The 12,227-nt window shown below is 34.9% G+C and overlaps 1 protein-coding gene across 3 annotated transcripts in view; it reads right to left on the bottom strand.

Annotated features, from left to right (window-relative positions):
• EFL1 (elongation factor like GTPase 1) overlaps positions 1-12,227 on the bottom strand; it is a 62,656-nt gene that overhangs the window by 41,959 nt on the left and 8,470 nt on the right. For 2 of the 3 annotated variants that reach the window (XM_051628334.1, XM_051628335.1), the window contains exons 8-15: positions 11,996-12,119; positions 11,035-11,111; positions 10,757-10,893; positions 10,452-10,574; positions 7,968-8,067; positions 1,758-1,909; positions 916-1,094; positions 105-240 (exon numbers count right to left, since the gene is read on the bottom strand). In XM_051628334.1, the coding sequence (XP_051484294.1) occupies positions 105-240; positions 916-1,094; positions 1,758-1,909; positions 7,968-8,067; positions 10,452-10,574; positions 10,757-10,893; positions 11,035-11,111; positions 11,996-12,119 (1,028 nt within the window). The remainder of the gene's footprint in view (positions 1-104; positions 241-915; positions 1,095-1,757; positions 1,910-7,967; positions 8,068-10,451; positions 10,575-10,756; positions 10,894-11,034; positions 11,112-11,995; positions 12,120-12,227) is intronic. The other variant, XM_051628336.1, reaches the window with a different exon arrangement.

Here is a 12,227-nt window from a genome sequence, read left to right as displayed (position 1 = left end):
TTATTGAAGTTTTCTTATTATTAATCACATCAAAACAATTCCATTGTTTTTTGGATGATATAAGGATTCAAGCTCTAGGAAATTAAAAACTAGTTATATCTTACCCAGAACATTTCCTGCAGGCACTTCTTCAAGATCTTCAAGTTCTCTTCCCATAAGCAAGTAGAGATTCTCCAAGGTACAGCAACTCATGTGAGGTACTAATGGCAGATCATCTGTAGCAGAACACTGAGATGACAGCTGCATAAGAGTTAAACAGTGTTGGATGTTTTTCCCCTAGTACCAGTACAAACTTCTTCCTCAAATCCTCCTTGAATTCCAAAGCTAAGTAATACACGCTAAAGCATTTTTATTTCAAAAGCTAGGTATTAAAAAACAACTTTTCTCCCCTCCCAAAAATTCAGTCCTGTAGCAAACAAGCAAATGTTACTAAGAAATTAAAAAATAACGCTTTATTTGATAATTCAAAGTGCATACTACTCCTAGTTCACTTTTCATTGTCACTGACATAACAAATGTTTTAAAGTAATTTCATAAGCAATAAATGTTTATGATCACAATCTGGAAACATTTAACACAATTTTTTTCAATATTATTATTTACTTTCCAGTTCCCCAAAAGCACCATTCTTCTCTTTGCAAGTTTTCTTTGTATCAAAGCATGTACATACTGGATTTATTGTTAACTAATGCAACATTGTACTTAAACTATTTTGGAAATGTTCAAGTTTATAATGACTTTACAGACACAATCACCTATTACCACAACTACCTAAATTACTTACATACTTTTTGGAATTTTTTACCTGATTTTTTAAAAATTATTATTTTTTGAGTGAACAATGTGTAAAAAGTTAGGTCATCAGTGCTTCAAAAGAATACCAATTTATGGTAACATTTCACTGTCACCTCTTACCTTATGCAAAGACTCAGCAGGATCATACTTAGGTCCTAAAACAAAGATCTTTTGCCCTCTTTGCACCACCCCACTGAACACTCTAGCAAAAGCAATGAAAGACTCCTTGTTGTCTGCTTCCTGTTTCAGTGCCTTTGAGGTCGTGATCTCTGCTTGACCACTGAGCTGTTCCTCTTCACCTAATCAAAGTTAGAAAAAGACATGAAGTATAAAAGCAGTTTCTGCCTCATCATCTGGAGAAAGAAAATAATCAATTACATATTAACCAGTCACATCTGGTGACACAGTGAAGGACTGCAAGGCCTCATCATAACTCCTAATGCAGTCCTGTTGCTCATACACTGCTTTTGTATCCATTTATTAATAGGCTGCTCAGGGCTTTTTTTGTAATGAAACAGTTTTCTCATAAAAGCCTAAAGGAATTAAAGTTTATACTGGCAAAAGTATGCTGCTAACAAATCCATACAAAGGTTCTAGCTGTAAACTTAACAAACCTGAACCTCTGTAGCCCTTACATAAGGGCAGGAGCCCATCAATGCACCCTTTCTACTGGGAGTGAAAACTATTTGATTTTGCAGCAGAGCATCTCCTTCAAGCATCATCTAAAAGTACTGGGATCAAACACTTCCTCAGGCTATAGGAACAGGTATCCATGGCACCACACCAGCATTTATGAACTTCCAGCTTTCTCACAAATCCCTCCTCGCTTCATTCAGTTCCACCTATTAACTGTTTGGACTGGCAGGTAGACGATTCTTTGTAAGGAACACAGCCCCATGACAAAACCTAAACACTACTGTTAAACCCCCCATAAGAAAAACAGATAGCAGAGCATTACAGACCTTTCGTATCCCCAGGGTTCCCAGCTGCTTCAGATGAATTTTCACTTGGGGGCTTTTCTGACAACTCCCTTCCTTGATTTGCTGCCAATTTTTCTGCATGCCTTCGTTTCGCAAGTTCACGCCGATGAGCTATTTCTTCTTGAGTTAAAGGCCTATATTGTATTTTAAAACATTAATATTTGGAAATATAATTTATTTTAAAATAAATCACAAAAATTAGAATACTAAATTGGGCATAAGTAAAAATTTATGCAGAATGCCTTTTGTCCCCATCATACTACATATTTGAAGTCCACTAAAATTAGCAGCCTCTTCCTCTTCCATATTTAGGAGGCCACCATATTAAACTTCTGTTTATTCTGTTAAAATAAGTCAAATCTCTCCCACTGATGTGTGAATTCTCACTTTTTCAGAAAAGATCTGACCGAATTCTCAAAACTGCTTTTTACACCATGTCCACAATGTTATCCTGAGCTAGACTGACAGCAAAGACTAAGCATTCCATGTACTACATAACTTCCTAAAGGACAAGACTTAACACTGAGACAACAGCAACAAAAAATAATTGTAATATTACTCACTGGTAAACCCAAGCACTTAAAGTGCTTTAACTTAAGACTTAAAGCAATAATTAATGAAAATGTAAATACATTCTTTTTCTTCCCTAAGGCAAAATAAACAGACTTGTTTTTAACACAACCCTCTTCAAACACTTTCAACAGCAAAGTCAGTTACATATACATGAATTATAACAGCACTTCCTGAAATTGTCCATTTGATTTTTACATCTGGCTCGAAGTGAAAATCTGTCATATGAGGTTATCTTCTAATTTAATAAAGTCCAAATAAGGAAACTAATTTCAGATACTAGTCATCTCCTTTCAATTCCTCCCTTTTCTGTTGATCTCCCATATAAAAGAGCTGAACCTGTGATTTCACTACAATCATTACAGATACTCTTAAGAATAATTTATTTTAGCAATTTAAATATCAACAGTTTCTCTTGTAATGTTGCCAGGTGCCTACATTAAAAAAATTAATCTTTATTACCTGCTTAAAAGCAGAAAAAAATAATCAAGTTATGTAGACATACTTTTTTCATTGCACTAGAATGTTTTCCCTTTTATTTCTTTTTTTTTTTTTTTGCATTGTGAGCAATGCATATATTGCTTTCCAGCATTAATAACTTCTTCCAAAATAACCACCAAAGCATTTTTTTTTTGTATTATATGAATGTTCTTAACGGAATTCTAACCTGAAAGAAGCAAAAGAGTTCTCTCTATCTTAAGACGTGTATTTGTACAACACAAGTGGATCTTGGCTTCAACTCAAGAAGGTGAACATAATCTCGCAACAAAACCCCCTCTGCATGTTGTGTCCTTACTCCTGCATTTGCTCATATGATGGAGGCAAGAACAACAGTTCTTAATTTTAAGAATGTTGAGGACACTTCCAGTCACTTGTACCAAGCACACTGATGAACAGAGCACTAAAAACACAAGTGCCCTAATCCTATTTCCAGCTTGTTGAATAGCCTTGGATAAGTCACTTTCTCACTTTAATTTCCACACTGAAAAAAGATCTTTCCTGAATAGAATAGTCATGAATGATAAGAGGAGGAAAACAGTGGGAAGTACTACAGCAGTATTTTTTCTTTACAGAACACACATATAAATGTGATCTCCACTAAAAACCAATTAAATATTTAATCACATCCTTATATCAACTATTCCACACTTCCAAACAGGAAAACAACCCATCACTTAAAGGTTAAAGTTATGTGTCAACCAGTAACTTAGTGGATGCTTATTCTGCCCTGCTGGACTAATGAGGGGCAGAAAGCCACAAACAAGTAACGTGGCTGCCACCAAATCTTTGCCAGTACGATTTTGTTTAGTGTCAGAATATGCTTTTCTGTATACTTTTTTAAAAATATATTTTTCTTCTTTTCTTTTAAAAAAACAATCTCTTAAACAATCATTGTGACAGAATTAAGAATATGTATCTCTGAAATGTGCCAGTGTGGTAGTTCTGTTTGCTTTGTTTATTTTATTGCAAAAGAGAGTGAGACTTGACAATATAAAATGCAAAGCAGATGGTGGAGGAGAAAACTTCATTATTTCCCCCCCCTCAAAGGCAGCTGTTCAAAGTTATTTAAGGGTTTGGAATGTCTGAAAAATTCCCAGAGGAGAGAGACTGATAGGGAAAGTACAGATGAGACAGCCAAGAGTGTAATAAATGCAGTCTATATATGATGGCATAGTATACACATGAGGACATATGTATGCATTCCAACATATTTTATTGCCCAAAAATATTTTTTGTGTAAATAATCCTGAGAATAAGAGAAAAAAGTTTGTTTTTTTCCCTTTACTTTGTATTTTTAAAAGTATTCGTATATCTAGTTGTCAGATAGCCCTAATCACAAATGCTGAAGCTACCTTGAAATTCTGAATCCACCACTGTCAGTTGCAATACACATTAGCACAGTTAATTATAATCTCAATTTGATAGGAAGCAGACTGAGTGTGGGTGGGACTGCAGCTAGTAGGTACAAGCTAGACTTCCATCCTGGTTTCTGTCAGTGTCAATTTCTGTAAAATTAGTCACTCCCGGTAGTATTGTTAGAAACCACAAAAAGATAATGTTGTCAAATAAATCCGCATATAGAATTGTAACACGCTCAAGCAGAACACAGAACAAGATTAATGCATATAAAAGTCACTGAAACTGAAAAAAAAATCCTAGTTTTAAATTATAGCTTGATTGTTTGAATTTATACCCTCCAGTTGGCAAAACCAATCAGAAGTGAAATCGATTTTGAACAAAAGCTGCCCAAACCAGAAGACTCTCTCCTCTTTTTCCCTACCATATTTCTCCCCTCCCCTTTTTTCACACCATAAGAAAGGATCTACAGCCTTATAATATGGGTACAAAAAAAAAGGGACAACGCAAAATCAGAAAATTAAAATTCAGGAGCAGAAAGAAAGAGATTCACTTCCTCCGGAGAGATGCTACAGCATCCAGACACCATACACATGAAACAGGCATGAGTAACAGAACTGACAAGGATGGGTAACCACATTATTACTAACTCATCTTAACCACAACCATCTGGTAAACAAGTGCTATGGAAATAATAATGTGGAAAATAATATAATGTACACACTATTAACCTTCAGGAGATCGTTGATTAAATGCTTCAGATTTCAGGTAATGTAAACAAACTACTGCTAATTTCTTTATTCCCTCATTCTCCCAGGATAACTCCATTTAGTTCAATCTAAAAGACAACTAACCTTCTTCATCCAATCAGTCAATCCTCTGAATGTGATAGCTTTTCTACCCTTCCATGTTACCAGAAAGCCACTTCATTATAAAACATTTCAAAAATCCATAGTGAATAGCCAAAACATAAAACCAAAACACAAATTGGCCTCTGATTATTAAAAGAAGTGTTGGATTTGTTTTTTTAACCTTTTAATCTTCAGGCCATTTTAAAAGGAGAGCATCACAGTCAGAACATCAGCTGATTTCCAAAAGATTGCTACTACCATCACCAAGTTTCTGTGATGCATCTCCCATGCCATGAACAATGTTTCTGAAGTGGCTCAGAATACTTTCTCTCCATACAGTTTTTACCAGTTAAATTCTATGAGCTCATGGACACATGCCTGGCTACATTAAACTAAGGGGGTATTTCTGTTAATATCTTTAAATCCAAGTAATATAGAGAGAATCTTTTGGATTAAGCTGCTTAATGTCTATAGAACTATTCCCATTCACAAGCTAACATACACCCACAAAGATTATTTCCTATCTTTTCTATTTCAACTGAAAGCACTACACAATTCACAGCAGAAATAAATGTGTATACTTTCAGTTGTTCATTTCATGTAATCTAAATCAGAATTTACATTAAATTTCATAAAATGATCTCACAGGGAACACCTAATTCAGCACACAGCAATACTTAAGAATAAATAACCAGAGGCATCATCAAATAACCACGGCCTCAGTACATAAAGTAGCTCAAAAAAAAGCCAGTATGGCTGTTTCCTACTGGGTTTAGATATTTTAATAAGACACTGCACACTCTTAACAAGGGTCTTAATTTGTTTGTCTACTCTGCCCAACCACCAATTCTCTGAAAATTTACAGGACTTTAGTATCTTTAAAATCTTCACCTCTGTCTGATCTGTTTGGAATTAGAAAATAATATCGTAAGTTCAGACAGAAGAAACTAGAAGACAGATCAAATTTGCACAATACTCATTTATTTAAAAAAAAAACTGATAAAAACTAAGGGACATGCTGGTACTGGAGAAAAGTCAAATTTCAAGTCTTTCTGAAGAAAGATAAATATAAGTTGCCAACCAGTTGTAAACTCACAACAAATTAATTTTCCATGTACTCTAGTGTATAACAGCTGACAAACTGTTACTTAAACAGTACAAGCAACAGAAAAAATAGCAGGTTTAGTATAGAAACTATTAATTTTTCAGGTCATTTTCTAGGAGTTAGTAGATGCCAACAACAGTCTCAACGAGGTTGTTTTCATTAAAAATCCAGCCTTCATTATCATTTACTGTACACACTGGACTTAGGGGAGCTTTCTGCATTTCCCAACCTATGCTTTAAAAGTATTACAAGCAGAATGACAGAAATCAGGCAAGCTACAGAAACTGCAGATTCAATTTACTGAACAGTTTTCAATTTACTGATTAAACAAAGAGAAAGGACATATGGGCTACAGTCATCACTAACATGCCTAAAGCTACCTAGAAACAACATGAGGGCAACTCTCACTCTCCTGCAATATTATCTCAGAAAGCCTAATTTATCTAAATTTTGGTTGGATTTTTGGATTACATGGACTATGAGTTAACTGCAGTCCTTCACTCAACTTAGTAAACATCTTGAGGATTTTCAAACCAGATTGATGACCAGAATTACAGGTTTGTTACTCGGTATGTACCAGAGTGCAAAAATGCAGTTGTATTTGCATTCTGAAAACAAATACAATTGAGAGCACCACACTTTTTTATCTAAGGAGAACATAAAACCATCAATTCACAATGCATAAGCATCCGCACTGAATGCATTGTTTGCAAAAAAATAGATCAACTGAGCTGGTCATACTCATATTATGAACCAAAATACATGGCAAATTTCTTTAAAGTCTTCTTTTGTTCATTTGGGGCACATTTCTGCTCATTTAAAAGAACAAAAAATTAACACATGTCATATAACTGCACATGTAAAACAGCTCTCTTCCTTAAGGGGGATGACTAAGGGAAATAAAAAAAGGCCCACCAAGAAAAACATAAGATTACTATCAGAGGAGATAGGGAAGGAGATTTTATCCATGAGACAGAGTGCTCATAAGCAAGTAACATAGAATGAAAATAGGTAAGAGCCACTCACTAGTCTTGTGAAAGTCGGAATCTCTCATGAAGAGTCTTTAGCTTGAAAATCCAAGTCCTAGTCACAAAACAGGACTTTCAGTAGGCTAGTTTTTTCTTTAACTTTCTGACTAAAATCTTGAAAATACACCCAAGCCCCACTTTGTTTCATGTATGTAAAGCCACCTTTACCTCTATTTTACAAACTCATAATGTCAAAGAACCTTGAGTCTCCTGAACAATAAAACAGGTCATTATCCATGATGGAACAGCCAGAAAGTGATTGCCTTGGTGTAGTCTTCCCTGATAACTCAAGTATATATCCAGGAAAGCAGACAAAACAAGAATGGCACTGCTGGGCTACACCAGGACCTGAGCAAGAACTTGTTTCAGACACATTTAAGGACAGAGCTCAAAGTAAAACTGCACCATCTAGTGTCTGGTCAATCCATCAATGCAATGGATCTTCCCCCTAAACTGAAACTTACCCCAAGAAAGATTTCTGGTGGGAGATTTGTAGATTAGCATTGTAAGAAAAAATTAAATTTGATCTAGAAAGTGTGTGGAAAATCTAAGATACTGGGAAAAATCATATTAGGCTAAAACTAATATGATTAAACAAATTATCTCTTTAACTCATTCATATTATCTCTACTTGCTAAGAAGATTTTACTGCATCTCAAGAATCAGTGAATTATTTTCTCACATCAAAAACAAATTACCAATGCAACACATTACTTGCAACATGACTTTTTTTCCTGAAAGTATCTAATGTAGATCAGAATCATATGATACATTTTCTTACCTTGGTTTATTGTGTGGTAATGCCTTTGCATCAACAGCAAACATTTTGGAAACAAAGACAATAACAGGGGCTGTTCCTTCACTACTGCATTTCAAAAAAGCTGAAGGAAACATAAAAGGAAGTTATTTGCACAATTTTTTCCCAACAGTATGGACACAACTATGGCTTTCCATGACTTTTCTAGGAGTTACTGTTTATTTCCTATTTCAATGGATAATATATTAGAGACAAATAAACAGGCAAAGTAGAAAATTCATCTAATAATTGGATACTATTGCCCGTATCTTCAAGTCTGTTTCACAATAAAATAAAATAAGCAAAATTGTAAAAACAGAACAAACTACACTAACTCCAACTGAACAGTGTTTGGTTATTTAAAGCTGAGTTCACAGGCTGATTGAAGTGAAAATCAGGGAACAGCTTTGCATTAAGACCGAGCTTTGTTCAGTACCTCAGAAGTATTCCCACTCCTTTCAAACTAAAGGAGGATGATCCTGCAAATACCCAGATGCTCCTGTATTCATGAAATCTAACAACTTCAGTGCAAGAATTTATATTCCTCAAAGGATGAAAGATCTACACAAAACTTTTTCAGTACTTACGAAAGTCCCATAAACTATTTTTTTTCCTCCTGCTTGGAACACATTATCAAATCCAAAACAGACACCACACCATTCAAAACTTCTAAAAAAGAAAATAAATAATCCTGCAAAATAAATATTCCTGGATTTCTCTCTTTCATCTGATGCACAAAAGGACTATACTGTCCAGTGCTCAGGCAAACCAAGTACAATACTACTACTAAATATTAGCAAGGTATAAACTAAATGTGAAGTACCCTATTTTTTCCTAACCAAGAGCAGTAAGATCGAAGTTTAAAACAGCACATTTCTTTTAACTAACTTACAGATACAGTACTGTTTGCAGAATACAATGTTTAGAAATGTTCAATAAAGGATGAAAGTATCAGTTGCTTCACCCCCAGGAAACAACTCTCAATAGCTTGTCAGATTGACATTCACATCTCAGCTTAAGTTGACATTTGATATGTCATCCCTTTAGATTTCTTGAAGCTCTTTTCAACACATGGTTCTATAAACACCTTTCACTACACACACAAAGTTCAGACATGTTTTTAACTGCTACTAGCTTAAGCATGGCATATTTTTGTAATTTTTACTAAACTACCTCTTGAAATTATAATTCTTTTCAGACTAAGAAATCTGGGGGGAAAACACCACTTCATGTTATTGTATGACTTTCTACCCCACAGAAGAGATTACCACATATACATGGAGAATTACGAGTTTTGCTTGCCACTGAGCTATCTCCAGTTTCAACTTTGATTTTCAATTCTGCTAAATAACTTAATTCAGCTCCAGCAGTTTTCACCTGTCTGTCAGGAAAACAAACTCAGAAGCTGATGTCCTCCCCAAGGCATCACGATTTTTCCAAAGAACATATAGGAACACTGCCTTTATGTTTATAAATAATTCCAAGATAGAAAAAGGAATATGAGCATCTTATGATCTCTCCTGCATCCTGTACACCAAATTTATTTTCATTGCTACCTATATAGAGTTCTTTTAATGCCTACAGCAAAGCTAAATCATTGAATGTCATCTTCCCACTCCCTATTACAATGTAATAGCACAGAACATGGTGATGATCAAACTTCCTCTTGCTTACTCTTGCACACAGACATCCCAATGTTCAACTCAACAAAGTCTGAATATAATACTAAACCTTTCTTGAGGAGGAACTCTTGGTTAAAGCTGAAGACTGCCAGAAATACACGTGAAATTGTGATCTCAATGAAGTCAATGGCAAAACTTAAACTAATTTCAAAATATCTGGATTTTATATCTTAACACTCTGGGTAGTCAAATATCACCAATCTTTTTATCATTCTGGAATTTTATAACATAACAAAGAAATAAAGTTATGCCTTGGGCTGTGGAAATGTTGAAGAAATAATAACAATGTTTGCAGCAATATTTAAGCTATACCTACTAACTTCTCAGTACACAAAATACTACAATAAATTCAACAGAAAACGCTTTTCATTTTAAATTGTCAAAAGCTTAGCCTAGTTAATCAATATACTTCTAAAAATGAAATTCAAATTCAAATCCCTACTGGCTAAAATTTAATTATTTTAATATAGAAGTTGGTAAAACATTAAATTCTCTATTACATTATACCATTTAAAACTAAAAGATCCTCCCAAAATCCTCAGCACCACACATCTTAGGCTTTGCATCACTTGCAGCTTGATCTATCTAAAAAGCACAATTATATGGGTTTGAAGAAAAATGTATGGTCTTAAGACATAATACTATGGTATGTTACTGACAAGTATCAACAAACCTACTCCAAGTAGAGTAACTATATTTCTAAGTAGAGATTACTACATATCCAAAGACGAACAAAACCACCAGGACAGAAGCAACCTTCATGTTAATGGGAAGAACACTCACTCACCACTTTTCAGTTCCTGAGTTTCTGGTGGCAAAGACTCAAATGTTTTGGCTCCAACACACATCAGCTTTTCCACTCTCTCGGCAGTGATGTCAAGAGGACTGGGAAGTTTATTACACACCATGGCTAAAACACATTGCTAAGGATATATACTTATATTTCACTGCTGAATGAAAATAAAAGGAACATAACTGCTTTCAATATTTGCTTCTTTAAATCAATCTCAAGCACTGACACATTGAATTATACGAGCACTCTTTAGTCTATCAGCAGTTCTCAGACTTCAAAAAGTAGCATCTTAAGGATACAGAGAACTGCATCAGATATTGGCAGCCACTGGCTGCAAATGGCATTCAGGTGAACTTTAGGGTCTGCGTGTCGTGACTCCCGTGCACCGATTCTCAATCCCAAAGAGGTGACAATCTTTTCAATTTTTTCTTTGTCTCTGTAAGAAAAAGAATAAATAGATAAAAACCACAGCAGCAATACATAACTAGCATCTACAACATTTCTTGTTTGAGTATTTAAAAAAAACCACTGTAGCACATAGAAAGAGATTCCATGAAAGTTTTGTAGATCTTCTCACCTTTTCATAACAGCTTCATACAGACTCCATATGTTGTCCAGCACAAACTGCACAAACAAAGGTTTCTTTCCTTTTGACTGGTAGGACATAAACATACAGCTAATTACCAGCAATTCCTCTTTTGCAATAGGCTTAAGACTGCATTTAAACCGACCATTTTCATAAGGAGCATGTAAAATCTTTATTCAAAATCAAGACTTCTCTGTTACTACACAACATCACTACTTCAGCAGTCTGTCTTCTAAGAATGGTATAAGGCACAAAATAAGCATTTAATTTAAAACTGAAGGAACAAAGCTTCAATTCAGAAGTATAGCTTGATAAACACAGAATATGTCTACCTTGAGCCTGGTGATTATAATGTTTATAGTTATTAATGGTCATCTATACAAACAAAAAAAAAATCATCATTAAATAAAGATAGGGAAACTCCCTTCTCCCTTCCTAACTTTTAGTGGTGGAAACACTTAATGCAAGAGAATTGCAGTTTTCAGGTCAGGGCTTTGGTATAGCATTCAATGGGATCTCAATAAGGCAAAAAAAGATTTTCTAAATCCTAAGCTAAATGTGAATATACTAAATCCTTAGCTGTTAAAGGATTCTTCAAGTAAGACAGAGACCCAATCACTACTCTGGTTTCTACATTGTTACTGTGTGTTTTGCTCTTTGCTGAATCTCTGAACTTGGCATGTCCCTTACTGTGTGAACCGAGACATTTAAGAGCAACTGTGAACTCTGTTAGATGAGACTTCCTCCATGTAGCTTCTGAATGGTCCATTTTGGAATGTTCTTCTCCAAGGCTGGTGCAAGGATATCCTAGTGACTTTTGATTTCCACTGATGAGTGAAAAGGCACTGAGCTCAATTTTCAGAGTACATGATGAGGAATAGAATTTTAAAAACCCAACAAAACAAGCAAATAAACCCAAAAAGAAAACCCATTCTTCTGACAACCTTCCTACCTGATCACCTTTCATTATCTTCTTTGTTTTCGTATTTAGATAATAATCTCCCCATAAAGTTTTCAGAAGTATGGCAGGGTTGATCCCAATCTTTTGGCTGTACAGTCTGGCAAAATGCTCAATGCTGAAAGGAAACAAAATGCATCCTGATAAAAGTGTAATGCTGTTTACTTGTGCTTAACATGCTAAGCAACAGACAAATCTCAAATCCTTGTTTTACTCCCATTTTTCT

Source organism: Apus apus, chromosome 10 (assembly GCF_020740795.1).
Source record: "Apus apus isolate bApuApu2 chromosome 10, bApuApu2.pri.cur, whole genome shotgun sequence".
Lineage (NCBI taxonomy): Eukaryota > Metazoa > Chordata > Aves > Apodiformes > Apodidae > Apus > Apus apus.
This window is presented reverse-complemented; position numbering and strand designations above follow the sequence as displayed.